Source organism: Oscarella lobularis, chromosome 1 (assembly GCF_947507565.1).
Source record: "Oscarella lobularis chromosome 1, ooOscLobu1.1, whole genome shotgun sequence".
NCBI classification, from domain to species: domain Eukaryota; kingdom Metazoa; phylum Porifera; class Homoscleromorpha; order Homosclerophorida; family Oscarellidae; genus Oscarella; species Oscarella lobularis.
The window spans coordinates 5,157,514-5,171,419 of record NC_089175.1 but is presented as its reverse complement, the minus strand read 5'-3'; the positions used below and the strand labels follow the sequence as shown (position 1 = coordinate 5,171,419).

At 44.2% G+C, this 13,906-nt stretch overlaps 3 protein-coding genes across 9 annotated transcripts; all 3 read right to left on the bottom strand.

The window, feature by feature from the left end:
• Positions 1 to 2,653: 2,653 nt before the first annotated feature.
• Positions 2,654 to 5,549, bottom strand: LOC136188468 (uncharacterized). Of its 2 annotated transcripts, none has more exons than XM_065976210.1 (4): positions 3,791 to 5,549; positions 3,331 to 3,720; positions 2,824 to 3,279; positions 2,654 to 2,774 (listed from the first exon to the last, which is right to left on the bottom strand). In XM_065976210.1, exons 1-3 carry the CDS (start codon positions 5,547 to 5,549, stop codon positions 2,999 to 3,001), a joined length of 2,430 nt encoding a protein of 809 aa, XP_065832282.1. In that variant the 3' UTR covers positions 2,654 to 2,774; positions 2,824 to 2,998. The 2 variants fall into 2 exon arrangements, with proteins under 2 accessions (XP_065832282.1, XP_065832274.1); XM_065976202.1 differs by having other exon boundaries at positions 2,654 to 2,766.
• On the bottom strand, positions 5,546 to 8,423 carry LOC136188482 (ankyrin homolog). 2 transcript variants are annotated; one of them, XM_065976223.1, is made up of 17 exons: positions 8,282 to 8,423; positions 8,012 to 8,103; positions 7,869 to 7,958; positions 7,713 to 7,811; positions 7,565 to 7,663; positions 7,420 to 7,518; positions 7,270 to 7,368; positions 7,125 to 7,223; positions 6,978 to 7,076; positions 6,830 to 6,928; positions 6,682 to 6,780; positions 6,535 to 6,633; positions 6,392 to 6,490; positions 6,244 to 6,342; positions 6,097 to 6,195; positions 5,922 to 6,047; positions 5,546 to 5,827 (listed from the first exon to the last, which is right to left on the bottom strand). In XM_065976223.1, the coding sequence occupies exons 1-17, from the start codon at positions 8,292 to 8,294 to the stop codon at positions 5,546 to 5,548; spliced, it is 1,791 nt and encodes a 596-aa protein (XP_065832295.1). In that variant the 5' UTR covers positions 8,295 to 8,423. The 2 variants fall into 2 exon arrangements, with proteins under 2 accessions (XP_065832295.1, XP_065832301.1); XM_065976229.1 differs by having other exon boundaries at positions 5,686 to 5,827; positions 5,876 to 6,047.
• Positions 8,424 to 9,383: 960 nt separating this feature from the next.
• On the bottom strand, positions 9,384 to 13,768 carry LOC136199797 (uncharacterized protein DDB_G0286299-like). 5 transcript variants are annotated; one of them, XM_065990100.1, is made up of 14 exons: positions 13,459 to 13,750; positions 13,372 to 13,397; positions 12,996 to 13,314; positions 12,377 to 12,682; positions 12,235 to 12,317; positions 12,085 to 12,180; positions 11,977 to 12,030; positions 10,880 to 11,524; positions 10,767 to 10,832; positions 10,422 to 10,713; positions 10,179 to 10,363; positions 10,051 to 10,136; positions 9,554 to 9,848; positions 9,384 to 9,491 (listed from the first exon to the last, which is right to left on the bottom strand). In XM_065990100.1, the coding sequence occupies exons 3-14, from the start codon at positions 13,204 to 13,206 to the stop codon at positions 9,468 to 9,470; spliced, it is 2,343 nt and encodes a 780-aa protein (XP_065846172.1). In that variant the 5' UTR covers positions 13,207 to 13,314; positions 13,372 to 13,397; positions 13,459 to 13,750; the 3' UTR covers positions 9,384 to 9,467. The 5 variants fall into 5 exon arrangements, with proteins under 5 accessions (XP_065846172.1, XP_065846169.1, XP_065846171.1 ...); XM_065990097.1 differs by having other exon boundaries at positions 13,372 to 13,768; XM_065990099.1 differs by having other exon boundaries at positions 12,996 to 13,397.
• Positions 13,769 to 13,906: the final 138 nt, after the last annotated feature.

The window sequence follows — 13,906 nt, the reverse complement described above, 5'->3', positions numbered from 1 at the left end:
ATTATCGTGAGGCTCTACAAACAACGTTTGTAGGCCACACTTGTGTCACTCGATAGAACTAACCCTTTGCCAAAGAAATGGCCTCAAATACTTACCGTTCAAATGCGGCTTCCGATGCCACTTCTGCGCGCCCCAAACATCAGCGCTAACTCCTTAGTTCTAGCGGACTGACTCCTCAGGGCAAAAATTGCAATCGCAGCCGTTATTGTCTCCCGCCTCGGCAGAAGCTCTCCAGCCCCGGGAGTTATTCTCTGAGAATGAAAGAATGACTGTTCGAACCGGGAAGCCTGGAACGACGTACTTAGTGCCATTTTACACAATTTGCATCAAAATGGCCTTTGCTGTGAGCACACGTTCTTGAAGATCGGACATGTTTTCCGAAAATCAACTATATCGCCGACAAGACACGGTGTATAGACCGACACAAGTCAAATATCAGTTTAGCACCACATACGCTTAAGTATCAGTAACAGCAGTTGGAGAGGAAACTTTTGGAGAGGCGGACTTAGGGTTGCAAAGGCGGGGCAAGTGAATTGGACCAAAGAAGACGTTTATTATAAAAGTAAAAATATGAGTGGAAACTTTAGGTGTTTATCTTCCGCTAGACGGCAGTTAACGCACATAACAGTTTACTGTCGGCGAAAAAACGCTGATTCTAAAATGGGCGAGTGCTTAGCGCACTTGGGTGAGATACCCCCCCTGGTAATTCTTTGGTTTGGGTAGGTGCCCGGATACTCCGGTTACCATGGTGACCAAAAGCGAGCTACGTCACCGCGCGGGGACTCGGATATCCGGGCCGCAGCAGACCCCTCGTCCCCCCTCCATATTTTTAGGTTAATATGGTTCTTCTGGTAGTGGACGGCTGGAAACGGTCTAGGTAGGCGGGGTCGGGCTCGGGGTTAGGGTCGGCCCTATCCTGGAGAGTTCAAGAGGGTAATCGCATATTTTACGCTACTTTGACTGATTTATAGCAAAAAACAAGCGATTAGTTTTATTGAAAAATGGGGCCCCAATAGGAACCGGGCCGCAAAACTTTTATTTAAAGGTAAAGGCTGCAATTTCGGAATCAAATTAGAGCTACTTCGACTCATTTATAGCGTAAATTATGCGATTAATTTTTTGGATAAAGGTGAGGCCCCATTGGGAACAGGAACACAAAAATTTTGTTTATTTAAAGGAATAGGCAGCAATGAAACCGTTTTTCTGCATCAAATTGAGCTACTTTGACTGTTTTATAGCAGAAAACGAGCGATTAATAATATAGATAAAATTAGGCCCCAATAGGAACCGGACCACGAAAATTTCGTTTACTAATCACTCGTTTTTTGCTTTAAATCAGTCGAAGTAGCTCTAAATTGACGCAGAAAAACGTTTTTTGCTGTCTTTGCCTTTAATAAACCAAATGTTTGCGGCCCGTCTCATATTGGAGCCTCATTTTTATCTCTATAATTAATCGCTCGTTTTTTCTATAAATCAGTTTGCTGCCTTTCCTTTAAATAAACGACATTTTCGTCGTCCGGTTCCTAATGGGGCCTCTCCTTTATCCAAAAAATTAATCTCATATTTTACGCTATAAATCAGTCGAAGTAGCTCTTATTTAATGCAGAAATTGCTGCCTTTTGTCTTTCAATAAACGAAATTTTTCGGACCGGTTCCTATTGGGGCCCCATTTTATCTATAAAACTAGTTGCTCGTGTTTCGCTATAATTCAGTCGAAGTAGCTCTAACTTGATGGAGAAAAACGTTTTTTTGCTGCTTTTGCCTTTAATAAACAAAATTTTTGCGGCCCGGTTCCTATTGGGGCACCATCTTATCTATAAATCTAATCGTTCGTTTTTTTCTTTAAATCAGTCGACGTAGCTCTAATTTGATGCAGAAAAACTTTTTTGCTGCCTTTGCCTTTAATAAATGAAATTTTTTCGGCTCGGTTTCTATTGGGGCCTCATTTTTATCTACATAATTAATCGCTTGTTTTTGCTATAAATTAGTCAAAGTAGCACAACCAGCCTTAACTATTAAAGCAATAGGGCATCAATGGTACTGATCTTACGAATACTCAGACTATCCAACAGACACTTTAGAGTTTGACTCATATATGGTTCCTACATCAGGTTTAGAAAGTGGGGATTTAAGATTATTAGAGGTGGATAATAGACTAGTCGTAATTTGATGCAGAAAAACGGTTTCATTGCTGTTTTTGCCTTTTAATAAACGAAATTTTCGTGGTCCGGTTCCTATTGTGGCTTCATTTTTATCTATATATAATTAATCATTTGTTTTTTGCTATAAATCAGTGAAACTACGTAGCGTAAAATATGCGATTAATTTTTGCTTAAAAATGAGGCCCCATTAGGAACCGGCCCACGAAAATTTCGTTTATTTAAAGGCAAAGGCTGCAATGAAATCGTTTTTCTCCATCAAATAATTGCTACTTCGACTGATTTATAGCAAAAAACGAGCGATTCATTTTAAAATAAAAATGAGGCCCCAATAGGAACCGGGCCGCAAAAATTTCGTTTATTTAATGGCAAAGACAGCAATTTCTGCATTAAATAAGAGCTAGTTCGACTGATTTATAGCGTAAAATATGCGATTAATTTTTTGGATAAAAGTGAGGCCCCATTAGGAACCGGACAACAAAAATTTCCTTTACTAATCGCTCGTTTTTTGCTTTAAATCAGTCGAAGTAGCTCGCATGCAGAAAAACGTTTTTTGCTGCCCTTCTTCGACATCTTGTTGTGATCACGTGATTGTAAGAACGCGGGGCTAAAAAGCTTAGATTATTTCAAAGTGCTGTCTTCGCGAAGAAAACACAAAACATACCTTGTGTTTAGGACGAAGTTTCCTCTCCACATATATATACAGTACCTTGTTGTTTTTGGAGATATGGCTTTTATCCGCATACCCAAACAGTAAATATGAACGCACATGTGATAAAACAAAAGTGAACAAAAAGAGTAGGACAGTATAAATTAGGTTGAAAGGTTACTGCACAAACTCACGACTTCTTCTTGTATGCGGCTTCAATTTTGTCTCTGTGAACACCGCAATCTTTACAAGCTTGAATAAGAGCATTTTCCGTCGCCTCTTGACCGCGTTCTTCAGCCCAATCCTCTATGATCATCATTGCCCGAACGAGATTCTCATCAGACTTTTCTTTGTACTGCGATATGGCACTGGTTTTTCGTTCCAGAAAAACCGCGAGCTTCTGCCACTTTGCTTCTACTAGGGTCGCGACAACCCGAATGAGGGAACTGTTGACTCCCTTAGGAAGCGTATCTGCAGAATGAAACAGACATGATAATGCCAAAAAGCAATTCTGTTTCTTACCTTGAGGTGAAACATTGATGAGTTGGTGCCCAAACCAACAGTTAATTCTAAGAAACTCTTCTGGCTTGACAGTCAGAGGTTCATCAAATGGATTATAGAGCCTGGGATTTTCTGGTGAATAACCCCCCTCCGCATTGAGTATCACACAAAGACTTCCGGGATCAACGCCAAACTCCTTGTCCACACAAACGGCTTTATTTGTTTGACAGCATATGTTATACTTGAAGCCTCTCATTCCTTGCCGACAAACATTCTCCATATGTTGACACAACTCCTTCTTGATTGAAGCCAAGAACTCTTCGCTTATCTTTCTTGGGTCCTCTTCATTGACGAAACGAATAGTCAGAGAGACCCATTTACCCCTACTGTGATACAGCAATTCAACTTCAACTGTAACAGAATAATACAAGGTACATGTATAGTAGTCGCTTTGAGATAATATAATAGACGTTGTGCGTACCTTCTACTGTCGAGAATTCATCTTGAGCCAGAAAGATGCACTGATGACGTGAAAGTCGCGGTTTACTTGGATAGGCTTTGAGAAAGCGAGTAATAAGACGGAAGAAAAGGCATTCCGGAATGAATTTTAATTTTGTCGGAAGGACAATGAGCGGAGCTGGGAGACCACAATAAGTAGAAGGCTCCGAGCTGGATAGATTTTCCCAATGAGTAGGAGAATACAGAAAAGACGTCGTCAGCATCGACGGAACATAGAATTCAATTTGGGGCAATCCTTCAACCGGCGTGATGACGTCAAGAAGTTCCAGAAGTCGTACAATTAGTCTATTTTCGTCTTCAATTTGCTCCTGATCGGTGACTTTCAAATCGCTAGAGAGGGCATTTCGCATTTGTTTGAGACGATACTTCATCAAGTCATTAGACATTACTCCTTTCCTTTTTAGAATTATCCACTTCGGCTCCATTAATGGGCCCGGATTTGCAGCTGTAACAAACGCTGACAGTGCTTTGATCACCCATTCAGGGCTTGTGAATACAACGTCTTTCAAATCGTCCACTTCCGGATAATAGAGAATTGCTCCAACGTTTGCTAGATATTTCAGCGCCACTTTGACTTCGTCACGACTTGAAATGTTGCAGATAGTTGGATGCTGAGCGAGCTCGGCTACTTCATCAACTTTAGCTACAACCGTTTTCATGACTTTGCTCCAACGGAAAAGAAGAATTTCAAGGTAAACCCAGAATAGAGGCTGTTTTTTCCTGCCTTTCCAATACGTTGTCGTCATGCGATCCACTCGGTCTCGAATTTCATTCACACCTTTACAAGGAGACCCCGATCCGGACACGGAATTGTCTACAAGAAAAATTCTCTTGACGAAATGATCCATTTCGCGGAAGTCTTTATCAGCTTCCCTGACTCCGCGTTTCTTTGGTAAAACAATGTGTTTCATGAAGTCGCTGTCGCTAAGAAGTTGCTCAAAGAGTCTTCCTTGTTCACTCAGCCATTTTTCTGTAGACGCCGAATCAGGAAACCTTTCTTTGTCAATGTCCAAGACGTCTCGGTGAGAACCAATTGCAAAGACAGGAGGAGGAGCCACCTCCTCGTCCCTGCCGAGCCAGTGGTAACCGTTATCTATAGTCGTCTCTTCGTGGGCCACTGTGATTGAGCCAAACCAGTACAAAGGGAAGTCTCCATTTGCGCAAATCCAGCCCAATTCGTTTGTCTGGTCTATTACTTCGCCATCCAAAAATGACTGTGCTCTATCGGACAGGGATTTTGAGATATCCATTACAATCATGTACATAGACAACCCAAACATTTTGCTGTCGGGCATGAGAGCCGAATGAGTGGCGAGGTAAACTTCTTGTCCGCCTAAATCCCATATATCGCGAAGGCCCAAGCTTTGTTTGCTAAGATCTTCTTCACTTGGCTTATTCTTGAGAAAACTGTTCACCAGTTGTTGCTGATTAGCTGTAAGCGTTTTTGCCTCTGTGCCAACCGCTTTCAAATCATCTTCTAATACTTTGACCACACGTGATGATTCCACTTCTACTGTAGAAGTGTGATGCTCGGCTTCTTCTGCTACTTCTAATTTAGAGTCAAAGTCTTCTGATTGCCGTTTGACAAAATGAGATGGCTCAGACGAATTTTCTTGCGATGTCAACTGCTGCTTCATGCGATAAACACCCTGTGCAATGAGCGGATCTAGGTGGTCCTTGCTGTCTGTAGCTACCCAGCCGCTAGCGGCTGTGTGCGTCATTGCCACGGCCGCTCCTTCCGTGCTCGCTTTCTCTCTCTCTCGAATGGTCTGTTCAAAAGAGAATCAACAAGACACGACTTGCCAGCTCTGTCTTGACCAACAACGGTTATATGAGTTCGATTCACTGTTACGGAGCCGCGTTTGAGAGCCTCGTTATAAATTTCTTGAAAATGGTCTTCTTTCTCTTGATGCGAGGAGACGTCTTTGTCGGAAGTGAGATCAACCTTATTGGTGGTGGTGAGTTTTCCTTCGTTAGAAGTTTCGTTGCTGTCATTGACCTACAATAAACAAACAATTAACAAAGCCTGCTACTGGATCAGTATTACGGTTTTGTCATTTGCTGCCCAATGAATTTTGGCTTAGGGGACACACCTCTTGTTGGTTACCCCCGTTTGCGCCTCTTTCAAATGTAATTTGACTGCCAAGAATCCGCACAAGAGCTGCGACGACATTGAATTGCTCAAAGAGATTAGCTTCAAGAAGAGGTGTTCTATCAAACTATTAGCCACGTCAAAAATTGGAACTATGCTGAAAAACAAATCACTACTCTGTTTTTTGCTTCCATATCGGCTCCAGCTGAAATCAGATATTCAGCTGTTTCTTCATGTCCTTCGCGACACGCCCAATGAAGTGAAGTTAAGCCATCCTGAACATTTACAAATGACGAGTCTTCAAATCTGTCACGTTCTAATACCTGATCAGGATCATTGACACTGAGTCCCATTCTAACAAGTTGTTTTGCAATATCCAAATGACCTTTTCGACTCGCAAGTGCCAGAGCTCCTTCGCCATTCTACTTTAAATCATTGATTATTAACAAAACGATAGCTACTGCTACTCACAATGCTTTTAGCAGAAATGATGCAGCCACGTGCAATAAGAACATCGATGACTCTTAACTGTCCATCAAGAACGGCGCAAAGAAAAGGCGTGAGTCCCGTCTGATGTCAAACCGTGAGAGAAAATACTGCTAATTAATCAATACCTTATGCAAAGCTTCAACATTAGCTCCAGCTGAAATCAAATAGTCAGCGGTGTCAGCTTGTGTTGTCTGACACGCCCAATGAAGTGAAGTAGAGCCATCCTGAATATTCATAATGACGAGTTTTCAAATCTGTAAACGTCCTAAAACCTGATCAGCTTCATTGACGCTGAGTCCCATTGCAACGAGTTGCTTCACAATAGCCAGATAACCCCCTCCACTGGCGAGTGCCAGAGCTCCATCTCCATCCTATATTCCATTATTGATTACTAAGAAACTGCTAACTGTTATGACATACGCTGGTTTTTGCAGAAATGTTGCAGCCACGTCCAATAAGAACATTTATTACTTTCGAATTTCCACTGAGAACAGCAAGAAGAAAAGGCGTGAATCCCCACTGACGCCAACCCGTGAGAAAATAACACCCAATGTTAATTAATCAAGACCTTATCCAAAGATTCCAAATTAGCACCAGCTGAAATCAGATATTCTGCGGTTTCAGCATGTCCTTTCACACACGCCCAATGAAGTGAAGTATAGCCATACTAAACATTCATAAATTACGAGTCTTCAAATCTGTCACCTCCTAATACCTGATTAGGTTCACTGGCACTGAGTCCCATTTCAACGAGTTGTTTCGCAATATTCAAATGACCGTGCTTACTCGCAAGTGCCAGACCTCCATTACCATCCTACCTTGTATTATTGATTATTATACAAATAACTGTTATTACTTACGTTGGTTTTTGCAAAAATGTTGCAGCAACGTTCAATAAGAACACCCACGACTCCTGATTTTCCATTGACAACGGCAAGAAGAAAAGGCGTACATCCTGACTGGTGTTAAACCGTGAAAAATAATATACCAAATTTCTTATTAGTCAAGACCTGATCCAAAGATTCCACATTAGCTCCAGCTGAAATCAGATAGTCGGTGATTTCAACATGACCTTTCTGACACGCCCAATGAAGTGAAGTATAGCCACCCTGAACATTCATAAATGACGGGTCTTCAAATCTGTCACGTTCTAACCTGATGAGGTTCATTCACACAGAGCCCCATTCTCACCAGTTGTTTCACAATATCCACATAACCATTCATACTCGCAAGCGCTAGAGCCCCATTTCCATTCTGCATTCTATTACTGATTATAGAAAAAGTGCTAACTGTTATTAGTTACTTTGATTTTTGCAGAAATGTTGCAGCCATGTCCAATAAGAACATCCACGACTACTAATTTTCCATTGCAAGTGGCTTGAAGAAAAGGCGTGAATCCCCACTGATGCCAAACCGTGAGAAAAGAATACGCAATTGCTAATTAATGAGTAATTAAGACCTTATCCAAAGCTTCCATATTAGCTCCAGCCGAAATCAGGCATTCGGCTATTTCAGCATCCGGAGCGAGATGAAGTGAAGTTTGTCCGTCCTACATCAGAAAGAAGCATTGAATAGTTTGAAATGTAAAAGCATTCGTTGTACAATGGTCGTCGTTTCCTTCCACTTTTCCGGGTAGCTACGGATGAACTGTGATACGAAATTCGTGTTTCCCTTGGCAATAGCGGCGAAGAACTCTACAAAAACGAACGATTATTGACAAATTAACAATAGCGGCGGATCTTCCCAAATGCGCAGGGCAGCCATTTTTCGGAGAGGCAGTCACAAAACAAAACGCGGTGTTTCGCGAGCGAATGAACGGTCGAGATTAGGTCTAGAGCTACTCGACGCAAGAATTCGAAAACAAAAACAAACCGTCTTCTTCCATGAAAAGCTCTTCGAGAGACGTCTATAGGGGAGTGTCGGATAAATCCGGGAAAAAAAAGGGAGTCGGGACAAGTTTCGGGCTGTTTCTTGGCTGGCGAAACCCTTTTCGCCGACACGTTCAGTAGGGAGCTGCGAGCGTGCGTCACCCGCAGGCGATCGTGTGATCGGAAATGGGCGCGGGCGATCAATGTCGGTCAAATCCGCTGGTTCTAACTTCGTCATTTTCAAGGAAGTACAGTAAGGCGAGATGGCTCGTAGATAATTTAGTCTCGATATTGAGAACTAAAGTGCAAATTCTGGCCTAAAGGCTGCATGCACTGACTATATACTACAGTAGTATACCATGTACTGAAAAAAAGTACGGTCCTTGTCGCGAAACGTCTTGGAGCCGCAGTCATCGAAGAGGATGACGGGATCGAGTTTGACGTAACGGCTGGTGGTCTGCTTAAAATACGACGTTTTTTGCCCAAAGAAACTTCGAAGACACACGTACTTTCGGAGAGAAGAAAAGCTCGAAACCGCAAGCTGAGGCTTTGTTGAGAGGGTGAATACCGGTATGCTTCAAGTTGACAGCGGATGAACTGCTCCAAAGAGCAAAAGACATGATGCGGAACGAAAAAACGCTCGAAACCACAAAAAGTCAAAGCAGAATTGCCGGTAAATCAATTAAAGAGGGAGACTTGATCGAGTGTGACGTATGCAACGGCTGGTGCACTAAGTAACGCAGACAAAAACTCTCCCTTTACCCTTCTGCTTTCTTTCAGTTTGCTTTGGGCTTGCTTGGTGCATGCCGTGTTTGCCGGATGAAATCAGTGGTCATTCTGCCACAGAATTATTGACGAGGAGAAGTCGTCTAGAAGGCGATTTTTCGACGCTTCATCACGCAGGTCCACTTTTCGGAGGTGCTTGGGGAAGCATGCAGAACGCTTTTGCGAGGTGCGCGAGCGCTTACCGAGCTCGATCCGTGGCGCGTGAAAATGCAACGCCAAGCACTTACCAGCAATTTGATTCAAAATGGCAAATGAGAGACTCAGAAGGCCCAAAGTCAACGGCTTTTGAGTAGGGAGGAGACTGATTGATCACGTGATAGTAAGCGCAGCTAAAAACTTATTTTCAAAAGGACAGCACCGCTGCCTTCGTTAAACAAACATAAAAAAGAAAAGTTACCGTGTTGCTACTCGACTTTTTGAACTACTCTCTGCGGAGAACAACAAAACAAGTAAGTACACGAATGAATACATAAGCTAGATCAATATTTACCCTTTCATTGATTTTCTGAGCCATTTTTATCCACTCTGGCGCTGACACTTCCTTGCTGTTGCTACCGGATTTCTCGTGAATGACCATAGCTTTTGGTTTGGGTTTAGCCTGTGACTCGGCGCGTTCGTTGAATGATACAAGACTCTCCTTGCTTGTCCTTTTCTTTGCAGCCATCGCTACTAAAGCTGCTGTAGAACCAATGATGGGCTGACTGGTTTTCTTCTTATAAGGAAGAGTAGCACTGCTGCCTATGCCCTCAGACTTGATAGATTGTCTCTTCTGCAGCTCCTGCAGCCTAAAAAACAAACGTCAATCAGAACAGCAGTCAATTAGATAACTTGTAGAATTCCTATCACTACAAGAACAGAGATTGAACCACCGTGAAACCTCTGAATAATGGTCCCACTGAAAGAGATTACTACTGGTAATAGAAATCCCGTCTAACTGCCTGCAACTGCCCCTCACTTCAAAATTAGAAATACCATCTGCTTTCTTACCAACTGGATTGCTGTGGTAGCTCCTTTTCTTTAGGACTCTCTCTAGGTGCTTCTTGCTTCGTGAGACTCACTGGTATGGACTGGTCCTAAAGAACAGAGTAAAGACAATTAAATGAGAAAACAATTACGGTCTCTTGTTCCTCAGCAACCGCTCTTTCTGGACTAGCAAACAGCGGGTTTCCACTTTCATGCGACGGCGGAGAGGAAAGTCGGATCGATGGGGGTCGTCTCTTGTGCTTTCGCGATACGTTTCGTTTCATATGGCCAGCGGAGAGTCCAAGACTAGGCTGCAGCTGAGGAATAGCCGTCAAATCTAAACAGACAAGCTGACATTCGGAAGATACGTCTCATTCAATCATTTGCTTTATCACCTGCTGTATATTCTGAATAAATTTTCGTTTTGCTCTTCTCCTTGATCGGTGCCGGCGACACTTCTGCGGTTTCCTCAGCTGACGGCAACACCGAAAATCGCGGCGTGTCGCTCTTTCTTCTGCCAACTACGACGCCTGATTTGCGAACTTTGACGTCCGACAAAATTTCATCCATTTCGGTTTGGTCGACTTCTTTGTCGTCCAATCGCTCGCGCGTCTCCAAAGACGCCGGATCGCTGAATAGCGAGACGTGCTTCGATTGTATCTCGTCCCAAAGACCCTCTTCTCCTTCCTAGTAAAAAAGAGCATTAATTCAACTGTCCAAAGGCGAAGAGATAACCGCACAAGAAAACCCGGTGAGGCAATGGTGTGTCGTTTCTTCATTCTTGATTGTCTAGACTCTCGTAGTTTCTAAAAAGCAAATTCTAAACGAACCGTTCAAACGCTCGTGGACCTACCAGAGATTGCTGCCGAACGAGTTCATTGAACTTGCTCGGAGTCTTCTCTTCATCCTCCTCTTTCTTTGACGCGATTTCGTCGCGCTTCTCGACTCTATCTTGAACTTCAACTTCGGCGGCGAAGAATTCGTGCTCTTCGATGTTTTGAACGTCTTGTTCGTCGACCTTTTGTTCGACGCCGTCGTCACCAACGTCGTCATCTTCATCATCGTCGTCATCGTCATCGTCGTTACCCTCCTTTGCGCAGTCTGTAAAGAATTCGTGCTCTTCTAATTTCTCTTCCTCCTCCTCCTCTTTTCCTTTGATTTTTTCTTTGTTGAGCTTGTCTTCTGCCTCCTTTACATAGCTTTGTCTCTTCGCCAAAGTCTCAGCTGCCAACTTCTGCTTCATTTTCTCCTCTTCTTCTTTTCTAGCCAAAGCAGCCCGGACTTGTGCCGCGCTTGATACGACGGCAACGGGAGACAATGTCTCTTCGGACTTGGCTATCGTCAGAACTTCTGTTAGTTCCACGGAAGGAGATCTCGATTCCCTTTGCTTCATAGTGGAAATTTCTTTCTCAACCAATGCACTGTCGTCCACTTTAGAAAACATTCTCTCCTGAGCTGCCTTAACCTTTTGCCATTCTTCGTCTGTAACATCGAATTTCTACAAGAAAAGCGAGAAACGTGAGGCAACAGTCAAGATAATCTAAGTACACTGCAACGGTCGTCCTCCGCCCAAGTAAATTAATATATACTGAGACCGCCGTTCTCCACCGTACTATATAATTCAAGCGGGCACTTTCATTAGCAAGGGTACCGCTCTCTATCTTTATGTCGCACGGCCCTCTTTGAAATCAAACGAAAGAGTGCCGCTCTCTATCTTTACGTCGTACGACCCTTTGGAATCAAGGCAAAGGGTGCCGCTCTCTATCTTTACGTCGTATGGCACTTAGGAATCAAACGAAAGGGTGCCGCTCTCTCTCTTTACGTCTTACGACCCTTTGGAATCAAGGGAAAGGATGCCGCTCTCTATCTTTACGTCTTACGACTCTTTGGAACCATTGCAAAGGGTGCCAATCTTTCTGCCCGAGGGTATAAATAGCCCAAAGAGCGAACCTCCGCTTTTGTACGAGTTTCTTCCTCATAGCTGTGCCTGTGAACAGGAGGAGTCTAAAGGAAGAACGCGGAGTGCTACACGTGATGCGCCGTAATAATTATTCTTACTCTTGATGAAATCGCAGCGCCAGCATCAACCTTCAGAAAGCTCCCATCGCTAAACAAGGCCTCCTGTTTGGCCTTCACCTGAGCCCACACATCATCCTAAAGCAAAACCACAATGCAGACGAACGAGTCGAAAGACTGCAGCGGCATTACAGCAACGTGCACGGTCACAGGTCGCTTCCGAAACGTCGGCATCAAAGAAGGGGAAGATCTATACGGAGTCATTCTAGCAACAGCTACAGGGGAAAAAAAGTAGACGCAATAAAAAATAAGAGTGCGAGTATTGGAACATTACGATCGTCCACAGGAGAGTCGTCCGTCTCAGGCAAAGTTCCCAAAGCGGGCGTCGGCGACATCTCCCGATCGGTCGAGCTGTTGTCACTGGTCACCAATTTCACTGCCGTCGGCTCCGAACGCGATCGCCTCATCGCTTCCCTTTCCTTTTGCTTCTGACTCTTTCCGGGGAAAAGTCTCTTGAACCAGCTCTTCTTCCGTTCGCCTCTCGTCGCCTCGGCAACCGGCGGCGACGAGGTCGCGTGAGCGCCCTTGTCCGGTTCGGGAGACGGCGACTTGCTCGTCGCGTCATCCCCCGGCATTTCGTCTATGTGCATAGATGCAATAGATACGATTGCATCTACATGTATAATGAGACATATGGTCTCAAGGCTTCGCCGTGCCACTTAGACGCAGAGACTCGACTTATGCATGCGCTAACTAAGTTTTCTGTTCGTCGAAGGAACTGTTTTTATTTGGAAGGGAGGGCTAATTGACCGTTTACAGATAATTGACCGTTTACAGAACCTGTCACGTTGACTCCGCCTCCTGCGCGGATGGAGCTGGTAGAACTCGGTACTGGAGCGTGCATTGCGTTTTCCTTTTGGGCGAACGGATTTTGCTAATCAAAGGATTCTTACCTTGAGCGGTTTTGTGCTTCGACGATCGCTTCTTGACCATCGCTACTCTTTCGCGCCTCCAAGCGAGATCTCGACTTCGAGAACTGTATTCGACGAGGTTGGAATCGATTTTTCGTGTAGCTAGGCGGTTCTTCAGCGGAGAAAAAGACCGTCCGTCGACGGCCCGAACGGGAATTGCTTTAGCGTGCGGTAAAATCAACGAATCAAACATGGCGTCTGGGTAAGATGGCAAGAGAGTCTCTTTCGTCTCAACTAGAGCTTTTCCCTTATTCACAGATCCAAGGTATCCTTCAAGATCACCTTGACGTCCGATCCGAAGCTTCCATACAAAGTGTAAGCCTTCGAATAGGCGCGATCTCACTTCCACTGTACGTACCTCCGGTCTTCCCAGCCTCAGCGTGCCTGAAAACACGCCGTTTACAGCCGTATTAAAATTTGCTGCAGAAGAGGTAAGCGTACGCACCACGAAGCCACCGCAAGAACCAGTTTTAGTAACGGTGTGTGCTATTTTGCAGTTCAAAGTGCCATCCGCCACGAGTGCCATTATTACGAACGATGGAATCGGTATAAATCCCTCCCAATCGGCAGGTAGGCCATACAAAGTCGCCTTTCACTCGAGAGAACGATTTCTCTCTTTTTCTCCCCAATGACTAGGAAACGTATTTTTGAAACACGGATCCGAGCTACGCCTCATTCCGCGAGATAGGGTCGGACAAACGACGTAGATCATATGCGCGGGTAGAGTTTTTGTTTTGCGCGGTTGTGAGGCTACGCGACTGGGAAAATAAATAAATAAATCGGAAATAGAAACGAACCTCATGACGTAACCGCGGTGCACCCAACTGACGCACATCGAAGAGGCGTGGACGCGGGCGTAGCGACATTCTTTCCGCACGTGTACACACCCAAAA